General features: G+C 37.4%; 1 protein-coding gene across 1 annotated transcript in view; it reads right to left on the bottom strand.

Annotated features, from left to right (window-relative positions):
• Positions 1–23465, bottom strand: part of PRDM6 (PR/SET domain 6) — a gene marked incomplete at both ends in the record, with an annotated part of 71273 nt that overhangs the window by 20582 nt on the left and 27226 nt on the right. Inside the window, one exon of the mRNA XM_080638247.1 lies at positions 2001–2128. Within this exon, the coding sequence (XP_080494373.1) occupies positions 2001–2128 (128 nt within the window). The remainder of the gene's footprint in view (positions 1–2000; positions 2129–23465) is intronic.

Below are 23465 nucleotides of genomic sequence, written 5' to 3'. Positions count from 1 at the left end.
ACTGTTATATAAAAATGAAAATCAGAGCCACGCTATAGATTACTAGCATCTCCTAACTTGAGAAAAATTGAGTCTACTTTGTACTTCACCCTTGTAACATTTCATCTCTCACTTTGGCTTCCCTTAACATAAACACAGCAGCCCGGCAAATGAATGTGCTAAAACTAAATGACACACTTTGCCGCTGAAAGAGCAGAACTGTTTTTGAGCAATGGGTGGTCTGTGGGGCTTGGAATAGGCAAGGAAAAAAAAAGTGTAAGCATACACTGTCCCTTACAAGCATGCAGAGCTTCCAAAACTCGCAGAAATCTCTGCATGCTGAAGTACATCAAAGGGATTTTTCCCTTTTTGGATAATATTTCCTTTGCTGACATGTATTTAGTATTGTGGTTGGATGACTCATAAAGATTGCTTCATGGCGTCCCAACACAGTTGAAACAGAACACATGCCAACAAACATTATTGTCAGCCTCAAAATAAAAACAAAACGTTCAGCTAAGGGTCAATCAATCAAGAGCACTTTGAAGAAAATTCCATTTAGATATTACAAATCATAACAGAATGAATTTAAACCAGCTGACTTTCTGTGAGGAGGATGTCCATGTACAATAAAAATTAGACTGGTTTTTCAGTGTCCAGCTTTTCTATTTTCTTACACTTGGATGCAGTCACTGGTGATGGATGCCAGTTTTTTAAATTGTGTTTTTGTAGTTCATTTTATAAAGATCTGAAGTAATTGAAAACAGATCAACAGAAGGAACTCTAAGTAAAAACTCCATCATGAAAGGAGAGTTGTAAAATCCACTTAATATTGAAAGATGTGTAATGACTTTCTCATGTTCACGTTTCATTTAGGTTTGTCATCTATATATATGTACGCATACATATTTTTTTCTTATTTATATATGTATGTGTGCATGCACACACCACCAAATCGCGAAATAGTTCACAAGATACCTACAAAAATACTCTTTCATCACAGCAATCTTTATTCGTTATTCAGTGTGTTTATTTAAAATCCAGTGGGACTTTAGGAATAGATATCAGATATTTAAGTGCATAATAAAAGATTTGTAATGTATAAATAGGATTGTTATTTTTTTAACTACAGCATTATTCAGTCAACTGGCCAGAGAATAAAAAAGCTGAAAATGCAATTGAACAATTTTATCATTGTTAAATTGGAACCCTATGGGATAATCAAACTTTATATATTTTATTTTAGCTTGGTTTTGTATGTTTTATTTTTAATTTTAAAGGTACTTTAAATAGTTTAAGATTCTATCTAAAGAAAAGAAACTCTACTGTCAAAAGCAACTAACTAAAATTGGGACTGCTCATTGTGACTTGCAAGCCCAGGGCATTCTTTGATGTGCTTCCTACCACGTTTAAAAAGGCCAAGCAGTTGCTTCTAATTCTGAGACAAAAGATTTGTTTATAACCGAGATCATGTATTTATATGTGTTGTCTGGGTTTTCTGAATCGCTTTGTGAGTACAAAGTAAAATGCACCATAATTTCTTTACATTTTTCTTCACATTTTGACCTTCTCTAGCCAGCGACATAAGAGACACAAGCACTAGCAATCTTGGCTAGCAGGTGCACTCAAAGTTTAAGCTTTAGGTATATACGTGCCTCATGACTGACTCTCGGAAATCTTTTGGGTTCAAAGCCACTCTCCTGCCATTTTCCCCCTTCTTCTAGCACATGCATCTTTATTAAGGGCAGAGGGTTGCTTGCGTTAGCTTGCTTCTGATTAGACTGTTTGAAAAAGTGCAGAGGTCTCTGTGAAGTGTGGTGGGTACACGAACGATTTGGGGCTGTGTTTGTTCCTGGTAGCTCCACTCTGCAGCTTTTGTGTTGCCCTGAATGAGCACATTCACAAAATCACTGCTACTGTCTCTACAATCAAAGGCTGTAGTGCTTGTGACAGCTACATTCTGGCTTTTCACTTAAAATATTTTAATTTTTTTGCATTGAGTAAATAAAAACATACTTTACCTGTACTGAACCACTGTTAAATTCTGTTCCCCGCAGTGCCTTGCACATCGGATATACCTCATCCAGCTTGACTTGCTGGGTTCCCCACCATCAATAAAGTGCTGCAGTGTCCCATCTTGATCATATATCTGGGGGAGATGTCACAAGGTCAAGTTGTTAGAACAAATCATCAGCAATCATTTTCACCAATTTGCTGGTGTCTCTCTGTGCCTTTTCCAGGAATTTATTGCAATGAGATTTGTCATTGTGTACTGATGCACTCAGAAATCTACATGGAACAGCAGAAAAGTATTTTGTGGGATGTTAAGTTTATCATGTTTCTTTTATCAAGCCAATCTCTTTTGTATTAAACATGTTTGTGGTGTCTGGAAGATGTGATCATGTTTCCCAAAGAATATTTAACCTATTTTGACAGTCTGGCCTTAAGTAATGAACTGCCAGATAAACAAGAAAATCTGGGCATAAAGACTTCATTGAAAATGATGGAACATCTGAGCAAGGGGCAGTAGTAATCCCTAAATGAGTACCCCTTCCTTCACATCTCAGTTGCAGCAAGAACATGTACTTCAGCAAGCTCACATGATACATTAGGGAGTTGTAGGATTCATAATACCAAAACAACTGAGACTAGAATGAAAAAGAGATGCCTTTAGAAGCTCTCTTGAGACATACAATTTTTGAAGTGGTAAATGAAAAATCAGTCCTGAGGGAATCATGGTTTTCCTAAACATGACATCCCTGCTAAGGATATGCAAGCCAGTTATGATGATTTAAAAAATAACAGACAGTATTATGTCTATTCAGCACTGGATACTGCCTCTCATATCAAAGAATGAAATTTCTCTGGAAATTGGTTCTGAAATGAAAATACATGTTTCATGCACACCTGTGCTTCTGACTGCTTAAAAATGTCATTTAGAAAGTCCTAATCCTAGTAAAAGTGCATGGTGTTATAGGATTTTTACCTGTTACACCATTACTTTGCTAAACTTCAGCAATTCATCTGAACAATTAAGATCTCATCTGAAGAAAACCTGTCTTTTGCCCCCCCATCTGCTTCAATAATCCTACCCAAAACATGTTATCCCTTCTGAAATTACATGAGCCTAAACTTATGTCTTCTTGAAAGTACTAATTCTGCTAATTTAAGGGGAAGAATTTCAATTTAAGATTTCTAGGGAAAAAAATAAAAATCTTGCATTTCTATTTCAATATAAAGAGAATAATCTCAGAAAAATGTGTGGCTATATTCAATATTTCTGATTTATTAAAAGTGGGGTTCCTACAATGCACGCAAAAACATACACAGAAATCAAAGTCTAGTTCTGTACTCCACCATATGCGAGTTTCAAATTTGGGAGCCAGCCTTGCTTTTGTTTTTGACCAAGAGGAACTGAAAGTAATCAGGAGCAATATATCCACTTCTAGAGCATGACAGACAGGGAAGTCAAGTGTATATAGAGATCCTTATCATTTGTTCCATAGTGCTTATGACAAGGACCAGACAGAACCTAACCAGATGCATGTTGAGAGAGCATCCTGGACAAAAAAGATGGTACCCTAACATGCACTGAGGGGTGAAATAAAGTCAGAGATATCAGACAGAGTAACAGAAACCCTAACTTAGAAAGTAAATAACACTGCATTTTATTTGTTTACTTGTGAAATTGCATAATACAGGTCAAAATCTGGAAAAAACAAAACCAAAAACAAAACAAAAAAACAGCAAACCCAACCAAACCAAAACCAACCAACACCAAAATTCTTAACTGCAGCGATTATTATTATTCGTATTACCATCATGCACCAGTTCTTACTCATTTTACGATTGCCTAAATCTGGCAACTGCTGTACAATTTCCTGAAGAAACCATCACAAGAGAGCAAACTATGACCTTCCATAACAGAAGAAAAGCGAACCAGTAGCACAACCCAGACACTACAGTGCAGTCCAGTACTGCAATCCAGCAAACCATATGGATACATATATTTGTCTGCATCTGTATTGTATATATGTCCACATGCGTATGTACTTTAACACTCACAGTATCTGTTAAAAAACTCATGTTAATGAAAATCTTTGACTATCTCACTACATCCATCTAATCTGATGTAACTTTTAATACATTACAAGATCCTCCTGACAAAGTAAAATACCATTTCTTCAATTCTCTACAGAGAATGCATGTGTTTTTTTCAGTATATCACAACAGTCATTGCTTTAAGTGGTGGAAATACAATTAGTTATTTTGTTTTTCTATTTTGATTACACCTGGAAGTGTTACCTAAACTGCTTACTGATTACTTTCTGTCTTCTGGCACAGAGTACTTGTTAACTTTTGGGTTTGCTGAGTTTTAAGGGGCTTTCTGCTTTTGCTTTAGATGCTTCAACACTTCAAGATTTCTTTTTTACAGCATTTTCCAATTCTGAGGGATGCACCAGACTGCTGCCAGAGACTGGAGTCTGATAAGAGGACTGCACTCACATTCTCATTTGACATGCCTTGTGTTCTTCCTTTGCAGTTCCCATGTAATGAATTAACTTCTTAATAGGTTCTTGACTGCTTACAGGTAGTTTACAGCTATGTTACATATCAAGAGACTCAGAATGTGAACCATATTATTGCTCTCTGAATTTAATCCTCTGCCTTCAGAATACAATAGAAGCATTTTCTTTCTCCAAGAAAGTAAATCTGAAGTGTAACCAGCACAATTCAAATAATTTCTTTTCTATTTTGTATATTGCCTTCCTTTATAAACTCCCCTGAGTTTGCTCAGTAATTGAGATATAAATACAGGTCAGGTTCATCTTGTAATGGCATGCAAATATAAATTAAATATGAAGGACTGGATTTATTACTTGCTGGATTGTTTACTTAAAATTATTTGGAGGTTATAGATACTGAAACTTTCAATGACAATGATTATAGCAACATATAATGGCAATAATAATATTATTTCTAAAGCACATGGTGTCTCATGTAAATGATGCTCTAAAATCTGTGAACGACCATTACTAAGTAAAATAAACAGCAGTTGCTGAAACATCTGTCACTCTGGCAATATATCAAGTGTAGGTAGAACCATGAAATATTTAAGTAGTATTAACAGAAAAGGCTGAGAGCTAAAGAGCCTTCTGAGAACTCTAAATTATTTCAGTACTGACAATAATCAGTATTGCTCACAGGGATAGAGGAGAGTAAATTAAATTCTAAAGCTAAAGACTGGTGTTCCAGCTTCTGGTATGGATGCCACAGAATTTTAGAATAAAGGAATCCAAATGTAATAGCATAGCTGCAGAGAAAGCCAAGATAAAAAGCAATTAAAAACAATTTCACAGGATAGACAGGGAGAGCAAAACTGTTGGTTCATTGCAGTTTCTTCTACTTTATCTGTTGTTCTCTTTTGTTCTCTTTCCATAGTCTGCTAAAGGATTGTGTCTTCAGAAATTCTGTCTGCATTTTATTTTTCCATATAGTCAAATAAAAAAGGTGTTATCATACCGTTTACTTGACCCCTCATTTTCCTTGCAGGCAGAGGGAGAAAAACTGGTCCTGAGAGTGGAATCTTTCTTTGCATATACTCTTGTACTTTAAAAGTAGCTATTAGGATTATATTTTACATTGCAAGACATCAAAAGAGATGTGAAGAAAACCACAAAACATGAAAGAATTAATTCTTACCATTAGTAGAAAACCTTGGTTTTTGCTGTTTACTGCTGTTCTCATTGACATCATGCATAGGGTCATAGGATTTTCAAATCACTCAGCATTAACCTTCTCCTCCCACAAGAAGTTCTACCCTTGCCTTCAGTAGGAAGAGTCAAGAAAGCAAGGAGTACTTTTGATGAGTACATGAACTTCATAAATTGTTGATTGTAACAGTCTGACAACACTGACAAGTCAGAAATTCTAGCAACCATACAAATTATATTCTTTTTCTAATAATGTATGAACCTACAAACCACAGCAACACTGAAAACATCTTCCTTTGCTTTTTGGACGTCAGAACTGAATGATCACTACATTAGGCAAATCTCATCCCTGTGAGACCTTGCTTTTGACAAACAGCACTACAAAATACTCTACAGGTGACTGTATCCTAAACAGAAGTTGAAAACAACACCAAGAAAAACAACACTTTTAAGCGTGGGTACTAAGCTGACAGTTTGTTAAAACTGTGAAATTATAGAATCATAGAATCATTTAGTTTGGAAAAGAGCTTTAAGACTAATGAGTCCAACTGTTACCTAGTACTGCCAAGTCCACAACTAAACCATGTCCCTCAATGTCACATCTACACGTCTTTTAAATACCTCCAGGGATGGTGACACCACCACTGCCCTGCACAGCCTGTAACAGTGCTTGAAGAAATTTTCAGTGAACAAATTGCTCCTACTATCCAATGTAAACCTCCCCTGGCACAACTTGAGGCCATTTCCTCTTGTTCTGTAACTTGTTACTTAGGAGAAGAGACCGACACCCACTTCACCACAATCACCGCTCGTAGTTGTAGAGAGCGATAAGGTCCTCCCTGAGCCTTCTCTTCTGCAGACTAAACACCCTCAGTTCCCTCAGCTTTTCCTCGTCAGATTTGTGCTCCAGGCCCTTCACCAGCTCTGTTGCCTTTCCCTGGACCCACTCCAGCACCTCAATGTCTCTCTTGTAGTGAGGGGCCCAGAACTGAACACAGAATTCAAGTTGCAGCCTCACCAGTGCAGTACAGATCACTGCCCTGGCCCTGCTGGCCACACTATTGCTGATACAGGCCAGGATGCTGCTGGCCTTCTTCGCTGCCTGGGCACAAGCTGGCTCATGTTTAGCTGTGTCAATCAGCACCCCCAGGTCATTTTCCTCTGAGCAGCTTTCCAGACACTCTGCCCCAAGCCTGGAGCAGGCATGCATGCAAGCATTGCATGGGGTTGTTGTGGCCCAAATGCAGGACCCAGCACTTTGCCTTGTTGAGCCTCACACCATTGGCCATAGCTCATCATCCAGCCTGTCCAGATCCCTTTGGAGAGCCTTCCAGCAGATCAACAATCCCACCTGACTTGGTGTCATCTGTAAATTTACTGAGGGTGCACTCAATCCTCTCCTCCAGATCATCAACAGAGATTAAACAGAACCGGCCTCAGTACTGAGCCCTGGGGAACACCGCCGGATTTATCTTCATTCACCAGCACTTGGTAGCTTGGCCATCCAGACAGTTTTTTACCCAGCAAAGAGTACCATCCAAGCCATGAGCAGCCAGCTTCTCCAGAAGAATGCTGTGGGAAATAGTGTCAAAGGTTTTACTAAAGGCTTTCCTAAAGTCTTTACTTTTTAAACATCCACAGTCTTTTTCTCATCCACTGAGCAGGTCATCTTGTCATAGAGGGAGGCCAGGTTAGTCAAGCAGGATCTGCCTTTCATATACACATGCTGACCTGGCCTGATCTCTTGGTTGTTCTGTACGTGCCATGTGATGGCACTCAAGATGATCTGCTTCATAACCTTCCCTGGCACTAACGTCAGACTGGCAGGCCCATAGTTACCCGTATCCTCCTTCTGACCCTTCTGGCAGATGGACAACAAATTTTCTAACCTCCAGTCAACTGCGACCTCCCCATTTAGCCAGGACTGTTGATAAATGGTTGAAAGTGTCTCAATGAATACTTTCACCAGCTCCCTCAGTACCCTGTCTGTAGCCCCAAAGACTTGTGTGCATCTAGGTGTAGCAGGATGCTGACCATTTCCCTTTGGATTATGGGGACTTCATTCTGCTCCCTATCCCTGTCTTCCAGCTCAGGGTCTGAATACTCCAAGAACAACTGGTCTTACTATTAAAGACTGAGGCAAAGAAAGCATAAAGTACCTCAGCCCTTTACTTTTTCTCCCTAACGTACAGAACTCCCCCACCACCTCTCCTTTCTTGCTTATCCCTTCTGAAGAGTTTAAAGCCGTCCATTGCAGCACTCCAGTTGTGCAAGTCATCCCACCATGTTTCCATGATGGCAACTGTGTCATCATTTTCCTGCTGCACAATGACTTCCAGGTCCTCCTTTTTGTTGTCCATGCTGCATTGCACAATTATGTGACATTACATTCAGAGAGTAGACCTATAAAGACTATTCCTGACACTGCAGATAGCAGCGCTGCTTTTGACCTTTTGTCAGAGCCAGCAAGATCTACTGCCTAACACATAATCTTTCAGACACATCCTAAACTTTGGAGTCCAGTTTCCTCTCTATGGGTCATAACTCTTCTTCCACTCAGGACGTGTTTCTCTGTCCATTTGTTCATTTGGAGGTTTGGAGAAAAAAGGTACAGGCAAAAAGGCCCAGGATTTGTGTGTCCACTATGGTTCTTTTTGAGCTGGTTCCACTATCTGACTTTCCTTTGAAGGAAACAGCAATTTTTAAAACTTTTGTTGTTGTTGTTAGTTTTTCTTTATATCATTGTATTCACCCCCTGGAATAACTAGTTCAATTCAGTGACTTGACTTGCCTAAGGCAGTGATTGTTAAACAAAATGGCAATGATTCCTAGCATTTATTATGGCATGTATACATTATTTATTTATTAGCACTTCTAATCATGTCTAACTGAAAGAAAATTGGATTGTATGCGTGACTTGATAATTTACTCATTTAGATTGAATTCTTTGTAGTACATCGGTGCCTAGCTCCCTTTGAAATCAACACACTGCCAAAGTATCTCATTATCTAGAAAGTCTGAAACTTTAGAAGAAAATGCTGCAGGAACTGAAAGAGAGGAAACAACTAACAAAATTCCCTGAATAGATTACATCTAAGGAACATAGTTTAGGTTGAAAATCAAACTAAAATTGGGTTCATATTTGATGATAGCTCTTTGAAACATGAATACTTTTAGACTTTAAATGTGTTTATTATTAGGAGTAGGGCATCTGATTTAGAGGAAGAGAGGTCTTCTGAATATGCATCCTTTCCCTGTTACCCACTGAACAAGAAGCTGTGTAGAAACAAAAATGCATTTAGCCATCACGTCTTTCTCCTTTCATTCACTAGCTTGGTGACCAAGTCAGACCATTCAGCAAACATTTTAAGGAAATAAAAGAAAATGAAAAGTACAATGAAACTCAGAAGCAAAATGCAACACATTTGGAAAAGTCTCCAAAAATAGCTTAAATAAAAAGAAACATTGATGTTGATAGATAATAACAGCATTATATAATCACATCCTTTACAAAGACCACATCTCAAACATTGTAATACTTCATAAATTACATACTATCTTTTAAAATACCTATACAGTAAACAGGCAAATCACTCTTTTCCACTATAAAAAAATCCTATTTATCACATTGTGATAACCCTAACTTTGATGCCCAGTAAATATTGAATCTGTAACAATCAACTACACACATAAAACTGGTATGAAAAAAATAATAGTATATATGTCAGCAACCTCATTTTACTCTAAGTGGAAACATTTGGACCAGTTCCCTATTCATCTGTATGAACATTGTTTCAGAAAGACGTTAGTTATAAATGCTTCACATACATTTCAGTGTTGCTTTGTAAGTCTACCTGATTTGCTTTGTCACATAAAATATGCCTTCAAATTCTTTATGGATAGGTATCAGAAATAAAATAATAAATATGTTGCAGATAACATCTAGGCTTACTGGCTTATGATGAAATAAGAACGCTTTGGTTTTATTATTATGCAGATAGTGAAAGCTACTTACTACAGTCTTTACATGTATGTGAAGTTGTGTCAATAACTAGTTACTTTAAAGTGCTTCTGGTTTTTTTAAGTAACTGGGTAATATTCTGTTGCCATATAGAAAATGCAACAGTTCATTTAAAGAATGATTTTTGCTTTTGGAGTTTTTGTTTTACATGCAAGCTGGTGTCAATTGCTTTATACATTGAATTATCATGAAGATTTCCAAATGTTTTTAACTGCACCGAATCAGTCTGAACTGCTGTAAAATATTAAAAGAAAAGAAATCCAAGATAAGTGAGCAAGGAGGAAATTTCAGCCGGCCTCACTGGTTAAAATCAGATGACTATGTTCTCCAACATTTGCTGGCGATATTCTCCTTGGGATGAAACACCTCTGTGAGAATGTACAGAAACATATACTGACAGCCAATGGTCTTTAACTGCTCACAATAGTCAAAGCAATTTTTTATAATTAGTTATATCTGATATATGAGTGTACATCTTGTAATATCTCTCACCTAGACCCCAATGCAGCAAATACTTACGCACATGTTGTACATTGATCTCAATGGGACTACTTGTGTGTGAAATCAAGCATCTGTGTAAGCAGTTGAAGGATTGCGACCTTATTCCAGAAAATATCATGAAAGTAATGTCCTGCTGATCGTGTGGACTTCATTAATTTATTTTGTTTTAAATCAAGTCTCAACTGTTTGTTTTAACACTAGCTCATGGAGATCCTGAAATAGGGAAGAATTGCATGAAATGCAAACCAGTGTTACTCAACAACAGGGCAAAACTGAGATGATATAGAGCAGAAAAAACACGCATGAATTCAGAAACTTGCACACGTGCAAACAGATCTGTAAAAGACCAGTCCTCTTGCAGTATCCACTGATGTAACATGGCCTCCTCAGTGCGTGCTTTTGCACTCTCCTGACAGGTCCAGCGACAGGACAGAAAAAACAGTGAAACTCCAGTCCCAAGTCATTCTACAATGGAGACATTTTTTTTGGCGTTGGAATGTCCATGCTCCGCACTGCACTGCATTCCAGTGCAACCCCAGTAGCAGAAGACCATGTGAAGGCAACAAATTGAAGTTCTTCTCTGCAGTCTCATTTATATGGGACATAGAATATGAAGACAAAAAGTGTTGCCAATCTAGGCTCAGTATTCAAAGAGATCAGGAAAAAAAAACAGAGTAAAAAGGAAAAGATGATTTAAAACAGGGAGCAAATAATCAAAGCTGATCAATAACCCAATGATCAATAACCCAAACAGAAGTCTTTCATACCAGTTGGCTGATAGATGTATATCCCAGTACACAAATTAGGAAGGGAGCTACAAGAAGACTCTGTGGCCTGATGTTGGAAACCATCAGTCATCTGGAAAGCCTCACTGAACTCACTCAGTAATAAAGCTCCTAAGATGATATTCTGAGTCCAGGAATCAAGCCAGTTATAGCGACCTTTGTTGCCCCTGGTGCCCTTAAAAACATGACTTCTAAGTAATGACAGAGCTTTGGCAATTTTCTTGCAGCTTCTCAAAAACTTCAGACATTGCAAAGTGAAACTTAAAGGCGTTCGTTTCATTTTTTTTTTTCATTCTTCTACAAACAACCATTGTCCTCTGTCATTCAGCTGAGATGTTCTTTCAGCCTGTTTCCGTATAGTTAGAAGACTCATCCAGTTAGACAAAGAATTGAAAGGGCAGTAGAGCTAACCACAAATGTAATGTGACAGAGGACCACACTCCAAAGCGGTATGTGCAAAACCAAATTTTGTCTGATTTCATCACTCAGCATCAAAAACTAGGCAATGCAGCTGAAACAAGTGAGTGAGTACATAGATCGTAAAGTGACTTACTGATAATTTGGTGACTTTGGAGAAATCACTGAGGACCAAAAGACACTCATAAGTGGAAATCATTCTAAATTGTGCTGATTTTAATATGTTAAAAAGAAGGTAGTTGTAGGGACAACAAGGAAGGTCTGTTGTTCAAATGGCTCAGGGCTTACCTTACTACTGACCAATGGGAAGCTGATGGCACAAGGAGAGAACAGGTTTTGATCCGTTACTCCTGTAACTTCTGTGGAGTACACTTTCAGTTTCAAAACATGGTTCCAATCTATATAGCTTTATGCACGAAATTGTGTCTATGTGTGAAATAGCACTTCCAATAAGGTAGCAGATTTTAGGCTTAGAAATCCTAGCCTCAACAATTAGTGATACTTTCAGATGTTAAAGTGTGGCTCATATATGGCACAGCAATAATTCTGTAAATAAAGCTTGTTAAATTGGGATTTTGTTTGGTTTTACTTTGAAGCACTTGGACTTTTAATTCTTTTGTTTACCTTTAGGATTTTTAAAGAACCAATACTGTATACCTATAAGCATTTTGAGAACTGGCATAGAAAGGTACTTATCTTCTCAAGCACATAGCTCCTAGAGATATTCTCAATCCTGCAGTAAAACCAGCAAAAATCCTTATCAAGTTAGACTTAAAAATGCCACTGAAGTCAACTGGACTCAAGTTTCTACTTACTTAGACGCTATGGAACCCTGCATGCCTGTCTGCTTTTTAGGCATGTAAAAGCAGATATAATTTCCTCTAACTTTCTAAGCAAGACTCCTTGACTTGAGATAAGGAGTTTCCTTTGCATTTGCTATGAGAAGCTATGGTCTCATTTTAAGCCAGGGGCAATCAGGGAATCATGGAATCACTGAGGTTGGAAGGGATCTCTGGGGATACCTCATCAGTTCACAAGAAGGTGATGACCTCCACCACCTTCACTTTGAGATACCTGGCTCATGGTTCACGGTCATTCTAGGAGAAAAAAAAAAACCCTGGGAAGAATAAAAAAATCAGAAATGAGTTACGTGTTTTAAAAAAATCCAACTCTGAAACAAAAGCCTGTCTACAAGTAACCTCACTTTCAAGCAATGTCAAGTACATTACTTTGTTCTGTCAAAAGCATTGCTGCCTAGTGCAATGGTTGCAACCCACTCGTAAGGGTTTGACACTGGACTACAGTACAGAGAGTTATATTCAGATATCAAAACTTAAGTTTACACTAATGTTTCTCATAGGCGCTTTTTCTAGTGTATCCCACTGAGCCTCCAGTGACTGCTCCAGAAGTCAAGCAGATCTCCCTCACCTGTCAGCCCTGTCTTTATGTCTTAGATACTTTCCAGGGATTAAAATGGCATGAAGCACCTCTGTTCAGACACTGGAATTGCTCTGCACATGGCTGGGTTCAGCTCCTGTGCTGAAAAAGTTTTGTCACATGACTTACACCAAGTACTTAAATTCTATGTCTGGATCCTGTGGCTGTAGAAAATAAGGATTTTGATAGTTTGGTTTGGTTTGGGTTTTTTGCATGTACTGTTTACTGAAATTCACTCTGAGGTTGTAAGTATTGGTAGGGACACAATGTATGCATGGAACCTCTATCACACCGGAGCACTCTTTTACTACTGCAGTATAGACTCCACAGATAATTCTTTCAATCTTTTTTAAAATGTCTCATTAAGGCTTACCGTAAATGAGGAATTTCAGTAAAAATGGTGTATTTTAGAACGTATACTTTACTCCTTTGTGAATTTTATATAATAAAGCACACTGATATTATTAGTTTGGAATATTTCGGGATGTCTGGAATGCTAAGTTCCCCAGATGATGAATAAAAGGTCAAGTAATAAAGTATATGATAAACTATGCCTGAGATTCCTCGTAAAACAAATGATTAATGGCTGTACAAACTCTATTGCCATGTCTTTACATTGAAAAAATGCCTGCCTTATATTATTCCTTCAAATCTGTTAGACTGTAGGATTGTCAGAAAACCAGCATGGTGATACTTAGGAGCTGAAGTCAGAATCAAGAAGCAGATGAAAAAGGTGCATTAAGGAGTAGTGCTGGTGTTGCCAGTGAATGCATAGCACAGAACGTGAAATAGGGTTTTTTCTTGCGAGAGTTCAGGTCTGGTATTGGGAAGTAACATGTTAAGTTTCATTGGAAAAGAGTTTGTTTCTGTGAGGATTATAACATTAGATTAGAACATTGCTTGAGCCACAATTGCAGAAGCCCTCCAGAGCTGTTAAGCATTTGGCATATCTCACTTATCTCTCTGGATGGCAGGGGCCATCAATACAAACTGCAACATCAATCAATCTGGGGTCTTCTTCAGACATTGCCTGTCAGCTGATCAGAGGAAGACTTTAGGGAATCAGATTTCCACTATCAGGATTTGGTCTGTGATCACAATAAGCCACTGAACCTTTTACTTTTCACTTGGCAAAAACATACACACTGGAAAAAAGTCCTGACAGTTCATTCATTTTGCTCCATCACCAAAGCCAGATGATGTTTGACTGAGGAGACCCACCCTCTTTGATGTTGTGCTCTTTTGAGAATGCCCTGCTGTGAAAAAAATTTCCTCCTTCCAAATTAAAGAGAAATATTTCTGTGTCCAGCTGTTAAATGTGATGCTTGCCATTTTTCAGTGCATTGGCTCTCTTCCATCTTGCAGGCTGTGTTTCAAGCCTATCTTCTACCCTTCTCAGCAGCAATATCCACAATGTGTTACTGTCTCCAACTTCTACATAACATCAACACCAAAAAGGAAAATACAAGTAATACTGCATTGCTGTGATCTACTGCAGCAATATTTATACGTTTCTTCTGATTTTTTTTAATTAAAGACAGCAATCATTTTATTACATGAAATGAAGGATAAAACCTTTATGTACAATCTGCATATAAAAAGTTGACTTCAGTTTCATTCTGACTGCAGTAGGCAAACTGACCCGAAGCGAAGCAAATCCTCTGTAGAATGCATTTACTGGTTAAATGAGTGTGGCTGTTATTAAAACTTGTTTCATGTGTACTGAGTCCACATCAAAAAAATGGCATCCATTCAGCAGTCCTAGCTCTGTTTGAATTAAGAGAAACATCTCTTGAAAGCTTGAATAAACATTTAGGTTTAAGTAATCAAGAAAACCTGTATCTTCTCATATTTATTAAGTGTAATTTTTAGAGTTATATAATACACTGTCACAAATTGTGTATACTGTAAACAAATGGTGGACTCATCATTACAATGTTTTGCCTGTCTATTGTAGTGGATGAAACACAGCAGGTTCCAACTGCTCTTCAGCTGAAAATTTCCTTCATCCTTTTCATTTCCATATTTGCTGCTATGGAAAAAGATCAATGCTTGATAGATTTTGACAAGCTCATTGTTGGAAACCTGTGTTTTGTAATTAATCTCAGACTACTACCAGCAAATCTGAGTAACCACTCATGTACTCATCACATCTTCACACTGTGAAGATTAAAAACTAAGAGCCTCAGCAGATGAGAATGGAAGCACTTATTTTGTAAAATTACATGGATGATAAAAAAAATTAAGCATTTTCCCTTTAAGTACCCACATTCTAGACTCATAGCAAGAAAAAAAAAAAAATAATCTAGAAAGATCAGATCTAAAAATAATCAGTAAAGCTGTATCCTGGTCTTCATTTACAATACAGAAACTCTGTTTTTTAAATTGTAGAATGATACAGATTTACAAATAAATATAAATTAGCCTATCTCCAAAAGGCTAGCTTGGAGCCAAGCTGCATGCTGCAGGGCTTCAGGTAGTTCTCAGAAGTTATCTGGAATCTAACAAAGGCAGTAATGGGACTGGAGATGTCTAAGCAGCACAGAGATGCTGACAGTAACAGTGTTGGCAATTCAGCAGGAGACATGCTTTCTTGTTCCCAGAATGAGTCAAACACCTTCACTCCTAAAGTTACATACAACACATTAACACGCGTTATAAAAGGTTGCATTTGGATCTACATGTTGTGCTGCTCCATGACTGCATGGAACAGCATGCAATAGCAAGATGGTCTTGTTCCAAGACTATCCTTTATGCTATTCCAGTTTTTCTCTGTCCTTTTTTCTAGATAGATTGAGAAATATTTTCCTTACTATTAATTCCAACTTCATTTTCTATATCTAATCATTGTTACTCAAAATTCTATTTACTTGCCTCTACTCTCCCATCAGCCACTTTCTCATCATGTTTCTTTTTTCTGTCTCTCATTTTATCAAGGCAGCAGAAAAATACCCAAGAATGCTTCATTAAAGTAAAAAACAAGGACTGAATGTAAAGGTTTGTGTTCATCTTTTTCTCTACTCCATTCTGAATTTTTCTGTTTCATCTTTAATATTATGCAGCTTACCTCTATCCTTCCAGCCTCTCTCAACTCTGTGCCAAAATAATTTTAGGTAACACGGCATATTTTTTTGTCCCAAACACTTTCAAGTAAAAACATTTAGAGGCCTTATGTAGGCTAACAGATGCAGCAGCTATATTTCAGAAATAGCAGAGTAGTTTGAGCAGCAAGTGTACTGTCCTTAAATATTGACTTTTTTACAAAAGAACTCAAATCAGATGTAGTAATTAGAAACCAATAGAACCAGTGATTATAATTTACATCTAAAATTTTAACAGTAAAATGGTTAATCCAAAATGAGTTTTATTTTTTCCCAAAGTGTAAATTCTAAAAACAAAGTAAATTAAACCAGTTCTTATTTAATGATTTTTCCCAGCATCCTCAAAGTTTAATACAAAGGGGAAATTAATCAGTGTTAATTTGCATGTACAGCTGCATGCAAAATTATTTTACTGGATATAGCCAAAGCCTCACAATGTTTGTAAATCAATAATAATAGCAAAATGTTTCAGAACAAGGTTTTCCGGGTTTGGTTGGGTTGTTCAGTTTTCTGTGGGGTTTTGGGGGTTTTTTTAAGGTTATTTGGATTATTTCAAGATTTTATAAACCATAACAAAATGTTTCATTCTAAGTTTACTCAACTTTAAAACTGAAAAGATTTCTGAACTGAGAAATTAACTTTCTGTTTAGAAAATGTAAGAATGACATGTTTAGATGATTCGAAACATATTTTTCCCAAAGTTTTATTCATCAGAATTTTTCCTGAAACTGATTTTTTTAGGCAAAGAGTTTTAGTTTCTCAGCATTTTCTAGAAAAAGAAAAAAAAAAAAAGAAAGTTGGTTTCCTCCTTGGAAAACTCCAACAATTTGTAACTAGTTATCTACTGTACACCAGTGTGTATCTATTACAGCCATACATAAAAACAGTCATGGCACCTAAGAGCTTGCAATCTGAAAGACACAGATAAGGCTAAATGAATTGGGAGACCCAGAAAATGTGATGAAAGCATAACCTTTCCCCACTCTTTTCCTGTCTCTTTCTCCCTTATGCATAATCACAGAAATTCTCTGCTAAAATACAATGAGATTAATGGGGGGGGGGGAAGGAGAAACTTTCCAGTTTTCCCAAGCTAAGCAGGAATTGCCACACTTCCCCTCTGCCAGAAGAGAAAAGCCTTGGGTTTCCCAGTGGAGTACAGAATTCTACCAGTTCCCTCCCATTCATGGAGAAAACTATCTCTGAATCTACATGCAGACAAGTTAAAATCTAAGCCCTTTCTTGGCCTGGCAGTATGCCCTGGCTGCCAGCCCATTGGGAAGGTAGATTAATTTAAGTCGCATATTAGCGTATTCATTTGAGGGCAAAGGGGAAGGCATACTAAAGAAAGAGTGGGAGAAGCTAAGCAATGTGTGAAATAATAGAGTCAATTTTTATATTCTAAGAGGTTCCTCAAGGGGAAGATGTTCCTGCTAATAGCAAGCAAATGATCCCTTCTGCTTTTTTATGCCTCACAGTCTCCATACTTTCTGTATGGAGCAGACTTTTCTAATTGGCTTGACCACTACACTTGTAAGACAAGAGAATATTAAAAATAACCATGTTCTGACTCCTACCCATACACTCAGATTAACTACTTTCAAAGAATTTGATGAAGCTGTAATAAAAATCTATTTATCCGTAGAAAGAAGCACTACTTGTTCTCAAATGACAGATTTATGATTTCATGAAACATGAATGTCCTAAAGCTCACCCTTTTTAATAAGGAGTCTTTGAAAAGACATAAAATATTTGTCCTAATGAAGTAATGGTTTCCTAAGGTTTTGGTTCTTTTCTGTACTGCCTACAATTTTATGTCTTTGTTGAAATGTGTCACTTTTTAAATAATGATGTTTTCCTAAGTCTACTATATTCTTTTTCTAACCCACAGTAAGAAAGCATAATTGTCAGACATTATGTTTTGAGGGCAAACTGACCTCCAACATACTGTGGATAACGTAAATTTCTTTTTTTATAGTTATTTTGAAAACATTCCTAAACTGAAACCCCTTGGTTGTTTAGTATCTTGCACTCACTCCACCTAACAACAGTAAACTAAGGAGTCCAATGTTTTCAGCCAAAAATTAAAGTAAAAGGTGAGAGGAGAAGGTGAAAAAGTACTTTAGCATTGGGAGAGAGTCGCTGCTATTAGAGAAGTCACAGCCAACTTTAGATAAGACACTGTACTGAGATAGTCCAAACAGCTGTTGCAATCCCAGGACTGTCATCTTAGTCTGATCAAATTTGTCTAAAAACTCTCCAAGAAACTGAGAGTATGGGAAGAATGAGACGGTAGAGGTTAATGTACCATGATTCTAGCCTCTGCTGACTCATTCTGTCAAAAAATACTGAGGATTGTCCAACAGAATATGATAGTATGTCACTGCGGAAGATTTGCTTCTTTTTCTCAAAGACTTTTCATTCTCCAGTAGAGAGCAGAGAAGGATGTGAGTTACTCCAGACTTCAAAGGAAAGACATATATTTTGTCCAGATAAGTAAATTGTCTAGTAATCCCATGTGGCATCTGGATAAGAAATATATTATACTTACTAGAAAATTGAGCAAATCCTTGGAATCAAGGATGAATAAACAAACTGACTGAGAGGGAAAGACACTTACCAGAGGCTTAATAATGAAGTACATTCAGGAGCACTCCATAGTTCAAAGGCTAGTTGCTCAGTGAGCAGGACTAATGAAGCCTGTTTTTAGCAGGGATGTGTGTCCTTTGTCCCCAGAACTTTCACTGCTGTAATAATCTCCACTTCCTAACTGATTCTAGTGTATAATTATAAAAAATATTTAAATATTTTTCAGTTATTATGTACTTATTATGCCACTGATATCATTGAAAGTTCAGCACATGGAAGAGCAAAATATACAGTGGAGTCTCTCACTGTGGATGCAGGAAGAATAGTGTCCTGGAATATGTGGCCCTGTAACGGGTAAGTAGAAAAGAAGTATAGTGGTGACAAAAAAATGCTCACAAAAAACAGTAACTTTTGCTCAACAGTGAGATATAGATTGGGCTACTGACCTTTGCTGATCCTCATTAATACCCATCTGCATTTTCAATAATCTTCTTGACAGCATCCGAAAAGCACATAACAGCCTTTAGAAGTCACATAATGAAATGTGAAGCAAGAAGGTGAAATCTGGAACATTGCTGAACAGAAGTCATAGTGCATATTATGCACACACTCAAAAAACCTCATGTGCTGGACCAATTGCATAGGCAATAGGTCCAGATACAGCTGCTGTTTTCCTGAATCTCTGGAAATTTAAGCTGCTGCATGTTTGTAAAAGCACTGTTGCCATGACAATACAGGATAAAGTGTGCCCTGTATGCTCTTCATATTTGACTTCACTATATGTACAGGATATCCTGTATTACACAGAATGTCTGGCAGTCCTGAAAGAAGAAAATGACATTTCCTGTTGTCATTTACTTTTTTGCTACTTTTTCCAGACTTCAGGAGATTTAACTTCTATATCTATTACATCAAACGTAGTGAAAATGCAGGAGGGACTACTGTCTTCCTAGCACTATAGTTATGACTATGAATTAAATCAATTCCAATCACTACAGGTAGATCATTAGCAATAACGTAGTTTGGTTATAGATACATTTCATACCCATTAAATTCAAATGTCATCTTTTGTGATATTTTCTCAATCTAAAAGGTGATTTCTTTAAAAACGTTCAAAATCAATAAGCACTGAAAAAACCCTCTCAGCTTCTAGTAAATTTTTAACATTGGAAATAGGATCAGAATCAGACCCAAAGTCATACTGACATGAGCAACCCTGAAGACACAAAATTCCATGCAAGGACTACAAATGGTGTCAAAAGGCATCATGTTCCACAATGCAGAGTGCCTATGCTTCAGTCTCTGAATTATGAGGTAAATCCTCTAAAAGTCAGTACAATAATAACCAGCAGCAAGCTGATACTTGGCAGAGTTTTAAATTATTGTGATGATGGGAGAGAAAGAGCAGGAATTTATTACCTCACTTAAAACAAATGATTGTTGCACTTTTCACCTGTAATATTATAAAAGATATGTATTGCAATTCCCGTTTTACACCTGAAGTAAACCATGACATTAGCATTGCAACTGTGCTTAAGCACTCTGTCAACTTTAATGGCACATCTACATATACTGCACACACAAATGAGGAAAAAATCAAAATCTCATCACATACATCATTCACATATTGCATAGAGTCAGTCCTGAGATTTGTATTGATTTAATATCTTTGAGAGCAGAAATGAACAGGACTCAAAAGATCCATCATGATGCAATTATCCGAAGTTTTTCTTTCAAAATGCATCTATGTGCGGTCCCCGCCAAAATAATTTTAACTGTAAATTTGCAAATGTCTGTATTATAAAACTGCACAGATCTAAACTATAGCAACTGTTTTATAAGTACATTTAAAATATGGCATTAATATAAAAATCCTATATCATACAACCAAAACAATATAACTTGCTATGGCAATATCCAGGTCATTTTTCCAAACAAATAGACAAACTCCATCATGTCATTTTGAACTTCTTCTGACCTTCTGATGGCTACAACTAGGAACAAATGTTATCCAAGAAAAATACTGGTGGCTCTGTATTTGCAAAGCAGTGCATGCTTACACTAAGCAGCCTTTGCTTTAGTAGATATATGTCGTGGTTTAAACCCTGTCGTCAAGTTAGCCGCGCAGTCTCCCTCTCACTCCCCTGCTTCTTTCCCTCCCCCTACTCCCAGAGGGATGGGAAGGAGAATCAAAAAGAATGTAACTCCCACGGGTTAAGATAAGAACAGTTTAGTAACTAAGATATAACACAAATCACTACTGCTACCACCAGTAATAATGATAAAGGAATAACAAGGGAATAGAATACAACACCTCACCGACCGATACCTTGCCCCCACCCAGCAGTGAACCATCCCTTCTGGATAACTCCCAATTACCTCCTGGGCATGACATGCTGTGGTATGGAATATCTCTTTGGCTAGTTTGGGTCAGGTGTCCTGTCTCTGCTTCCTCCCAGCTTCCCCTCCTCCCTGGCAGAGCATGAGACTCACAAAGTCCTTGGTCAGACCAAACATGGGTGTTATCAGCTCTGTTCCCAGGCCGAAAGTCAAAAACACAGCTCTGTACCAGCTACTAAGAAGGAGAAAAAATGACTGCTACTGCTAAACCCAGGACAGTATATCAGATGCATTGCATAGGAAAAGGAAGCAGCCCAGTTCTGCTTTCATATATATAAATTATAATGTATAATCACAGATTAAATATCCTACTGAGTTAAAGCATGTCTACTGCAATCAAAGTGACTGGGACTGATATAGACAAATCTGTTCTCTAGCTGTAGATTAGCTATCTGGGTCACCACAGTAGGGCAATCACAGCAGCATGGGATGTACTTAAGGCTATATACTATGTTTTACTGTAAGTTTTGCACCCCATGGCAAGCTCAGTATTGCTGGAGTTACATTATTTTTAAGGCTGAAATAATTACCTTGATTAAAGCTAGTTGACTTGTATCTACCCAGAGCTGCAGACACATCTTTGACAGCAATGGAACATGCCGTTACTGAATTTATAATAGGGAAAACTGATAACAAATGTTGGGGCACCATTGATTATTTCCTTTGTCCACATGCAGTATAAAATGAAATTGGTTAGTGACTTGAAGGTAGGATTCATTTCATATAACAATAACCATCTAAGAGTAAGTATATACCCTATCCCTATTACCCACTGTCCTTGCAGAGACGATGGAAAGAAACTGGCAGCATCAGAGGGCAATATATCATAAGCAAGGTTTATTGGCTTAGACCAGATACTTAACTTACTGATATTTAATGTTATACTGAGAGTGCAAATACAACCTGTTATAAATTGCCAAACCCTGTACGGAGTTCAGTGACACAAGTGCTCAAAAAAGTCAGCCATTTTTGTGTTGCTTTTATATTGGTTGCTTTCTCATACTTTTAAGGAAAAAAAATATTATAAACAATTTTTATCATCTTAATGTTTGACTGTGACTTGTAGTACATTTTTACTAGCAAAACAAGAATAGCTTCTTTATAGAAATGCATTTATAATTAAATGTATAGCAGCATATCAGTCTAAAAAATTCTTAGCCTCCATTATGACTAAACTATGAAAACATCAGCCAATGAAGAGGAATGATGCAAAGAATATCTTTTTTTTTTTTTTTTTGTAATTTCAGCTTTTTTCACTTTTTTTTTCTTTTTTCTTGCTCCAGTGAGCAGCAGCAAAAGCAGCTTTTAGAAGAGCTGTGGTTGTAATGCTCCTGAAAGCTGCTTCCTTAAAATGACCTTTCCTACCCAGTAATCGATTCCAGCAGGGCATCTCAAAAGCAAAAGAAAAAAAAAAAAAAACCACTTTTTATCATATTGCTCATAAAACTACTGTATTGGGAAAGCTTTACAGACACATGCTTAAAATTGAGAAAACAAAACAAACTAAAAAATTAAAAGCATGCCATTTTCACTCTAATTTCAGGACTTGCCTGGTTAGGGTGTCTCAAGTCTTTCTCTGGAAGTCTTGAGATAATATGCGAGTGGCAAGAACATGAGTATGTCTGAAGCCTGACAATAATTGGATACCACTGCTTGCATTGCAGCAAAGTCTTGACATTGCACACGACATAAAATAATATTTAATAAAATAAATGTATAATATATAAAGCATAAAATAATAGGCATAAAATAATAGAGCCCGGTAAGCCTAACTATTTCAGCCTTATCAGATGGAGAAGAAAAAAGACTTTACTTAAAACCACAGGCTCTTAACCTTCCACTGAGAGAAGGAACAAAGGAAAGCATAGTTTCCACATGAAGGGTGATGATGGCTCCAAAAAGTCCATCACTCCACAGCAGAACCAGATTGAACTGGGAGGGCAGGTGGGTTTCCAGTAAAGCAGCTGTGGCTACCTTCCTGACCTGCTCTCTCCAAAGGCACCACACCAGATCACCAGCAGTCCCTGTGCCACCACAGCCTTGTCCCATGGTGGACATGAATACCTTAGGAGTTTTCCAAAGGCAGAGGTCTTTGCAGATTTCTTTCTTAACAGGGGAGAAAACATTGCTGCCAAATCTGGGTCTTTGGGTTGCAAATTTGGGTATTCAACCCTACCCAAAATGAAGGATAAGCTTTGTTCTCCAGCAAAGTCTAGTCAGACAGATACAATCATCCAGAAAATTGTCGTGGTGCTTGCAGCGGTATAAACTAACAGGAACTGAAACATGAGAGACGCTACAGCACTTCAAATCTTCAAAGACTGAACATTGCCACTTAGAAAAAATATAGTGTGAAACTATGTAACAGTGTCATCTAGTGACTCTTGCCATGATCTTATTGCCCAGACCAGCTACAAGGAAAGCCAGTTTTTACCCTACATGAGTGAGCTTTGCCCATTCTGTGTATTGATTCTTGGCCTTCAGCTATGACTATAATTCAAGGTGAAACTGAGTGCCCCATACA

The sequence above is a fragment of the Psittacula echo genome (assembly GCF_963264785.1).
Source record: "Psittacula echo genome assembly, chromosome: Z".
Classification (NCBI taxonomy): Eukaryota; Metazoa; Chordata; class Aves; order Psittaciformes; family Psittacidae; genus Psittacula; species Psittacula echo.
The sequence above is the reverse complement of the archived record's forward strand: the minus strand, read 5'-3'. Positions and strand labels throughout refer to the sequence as shown.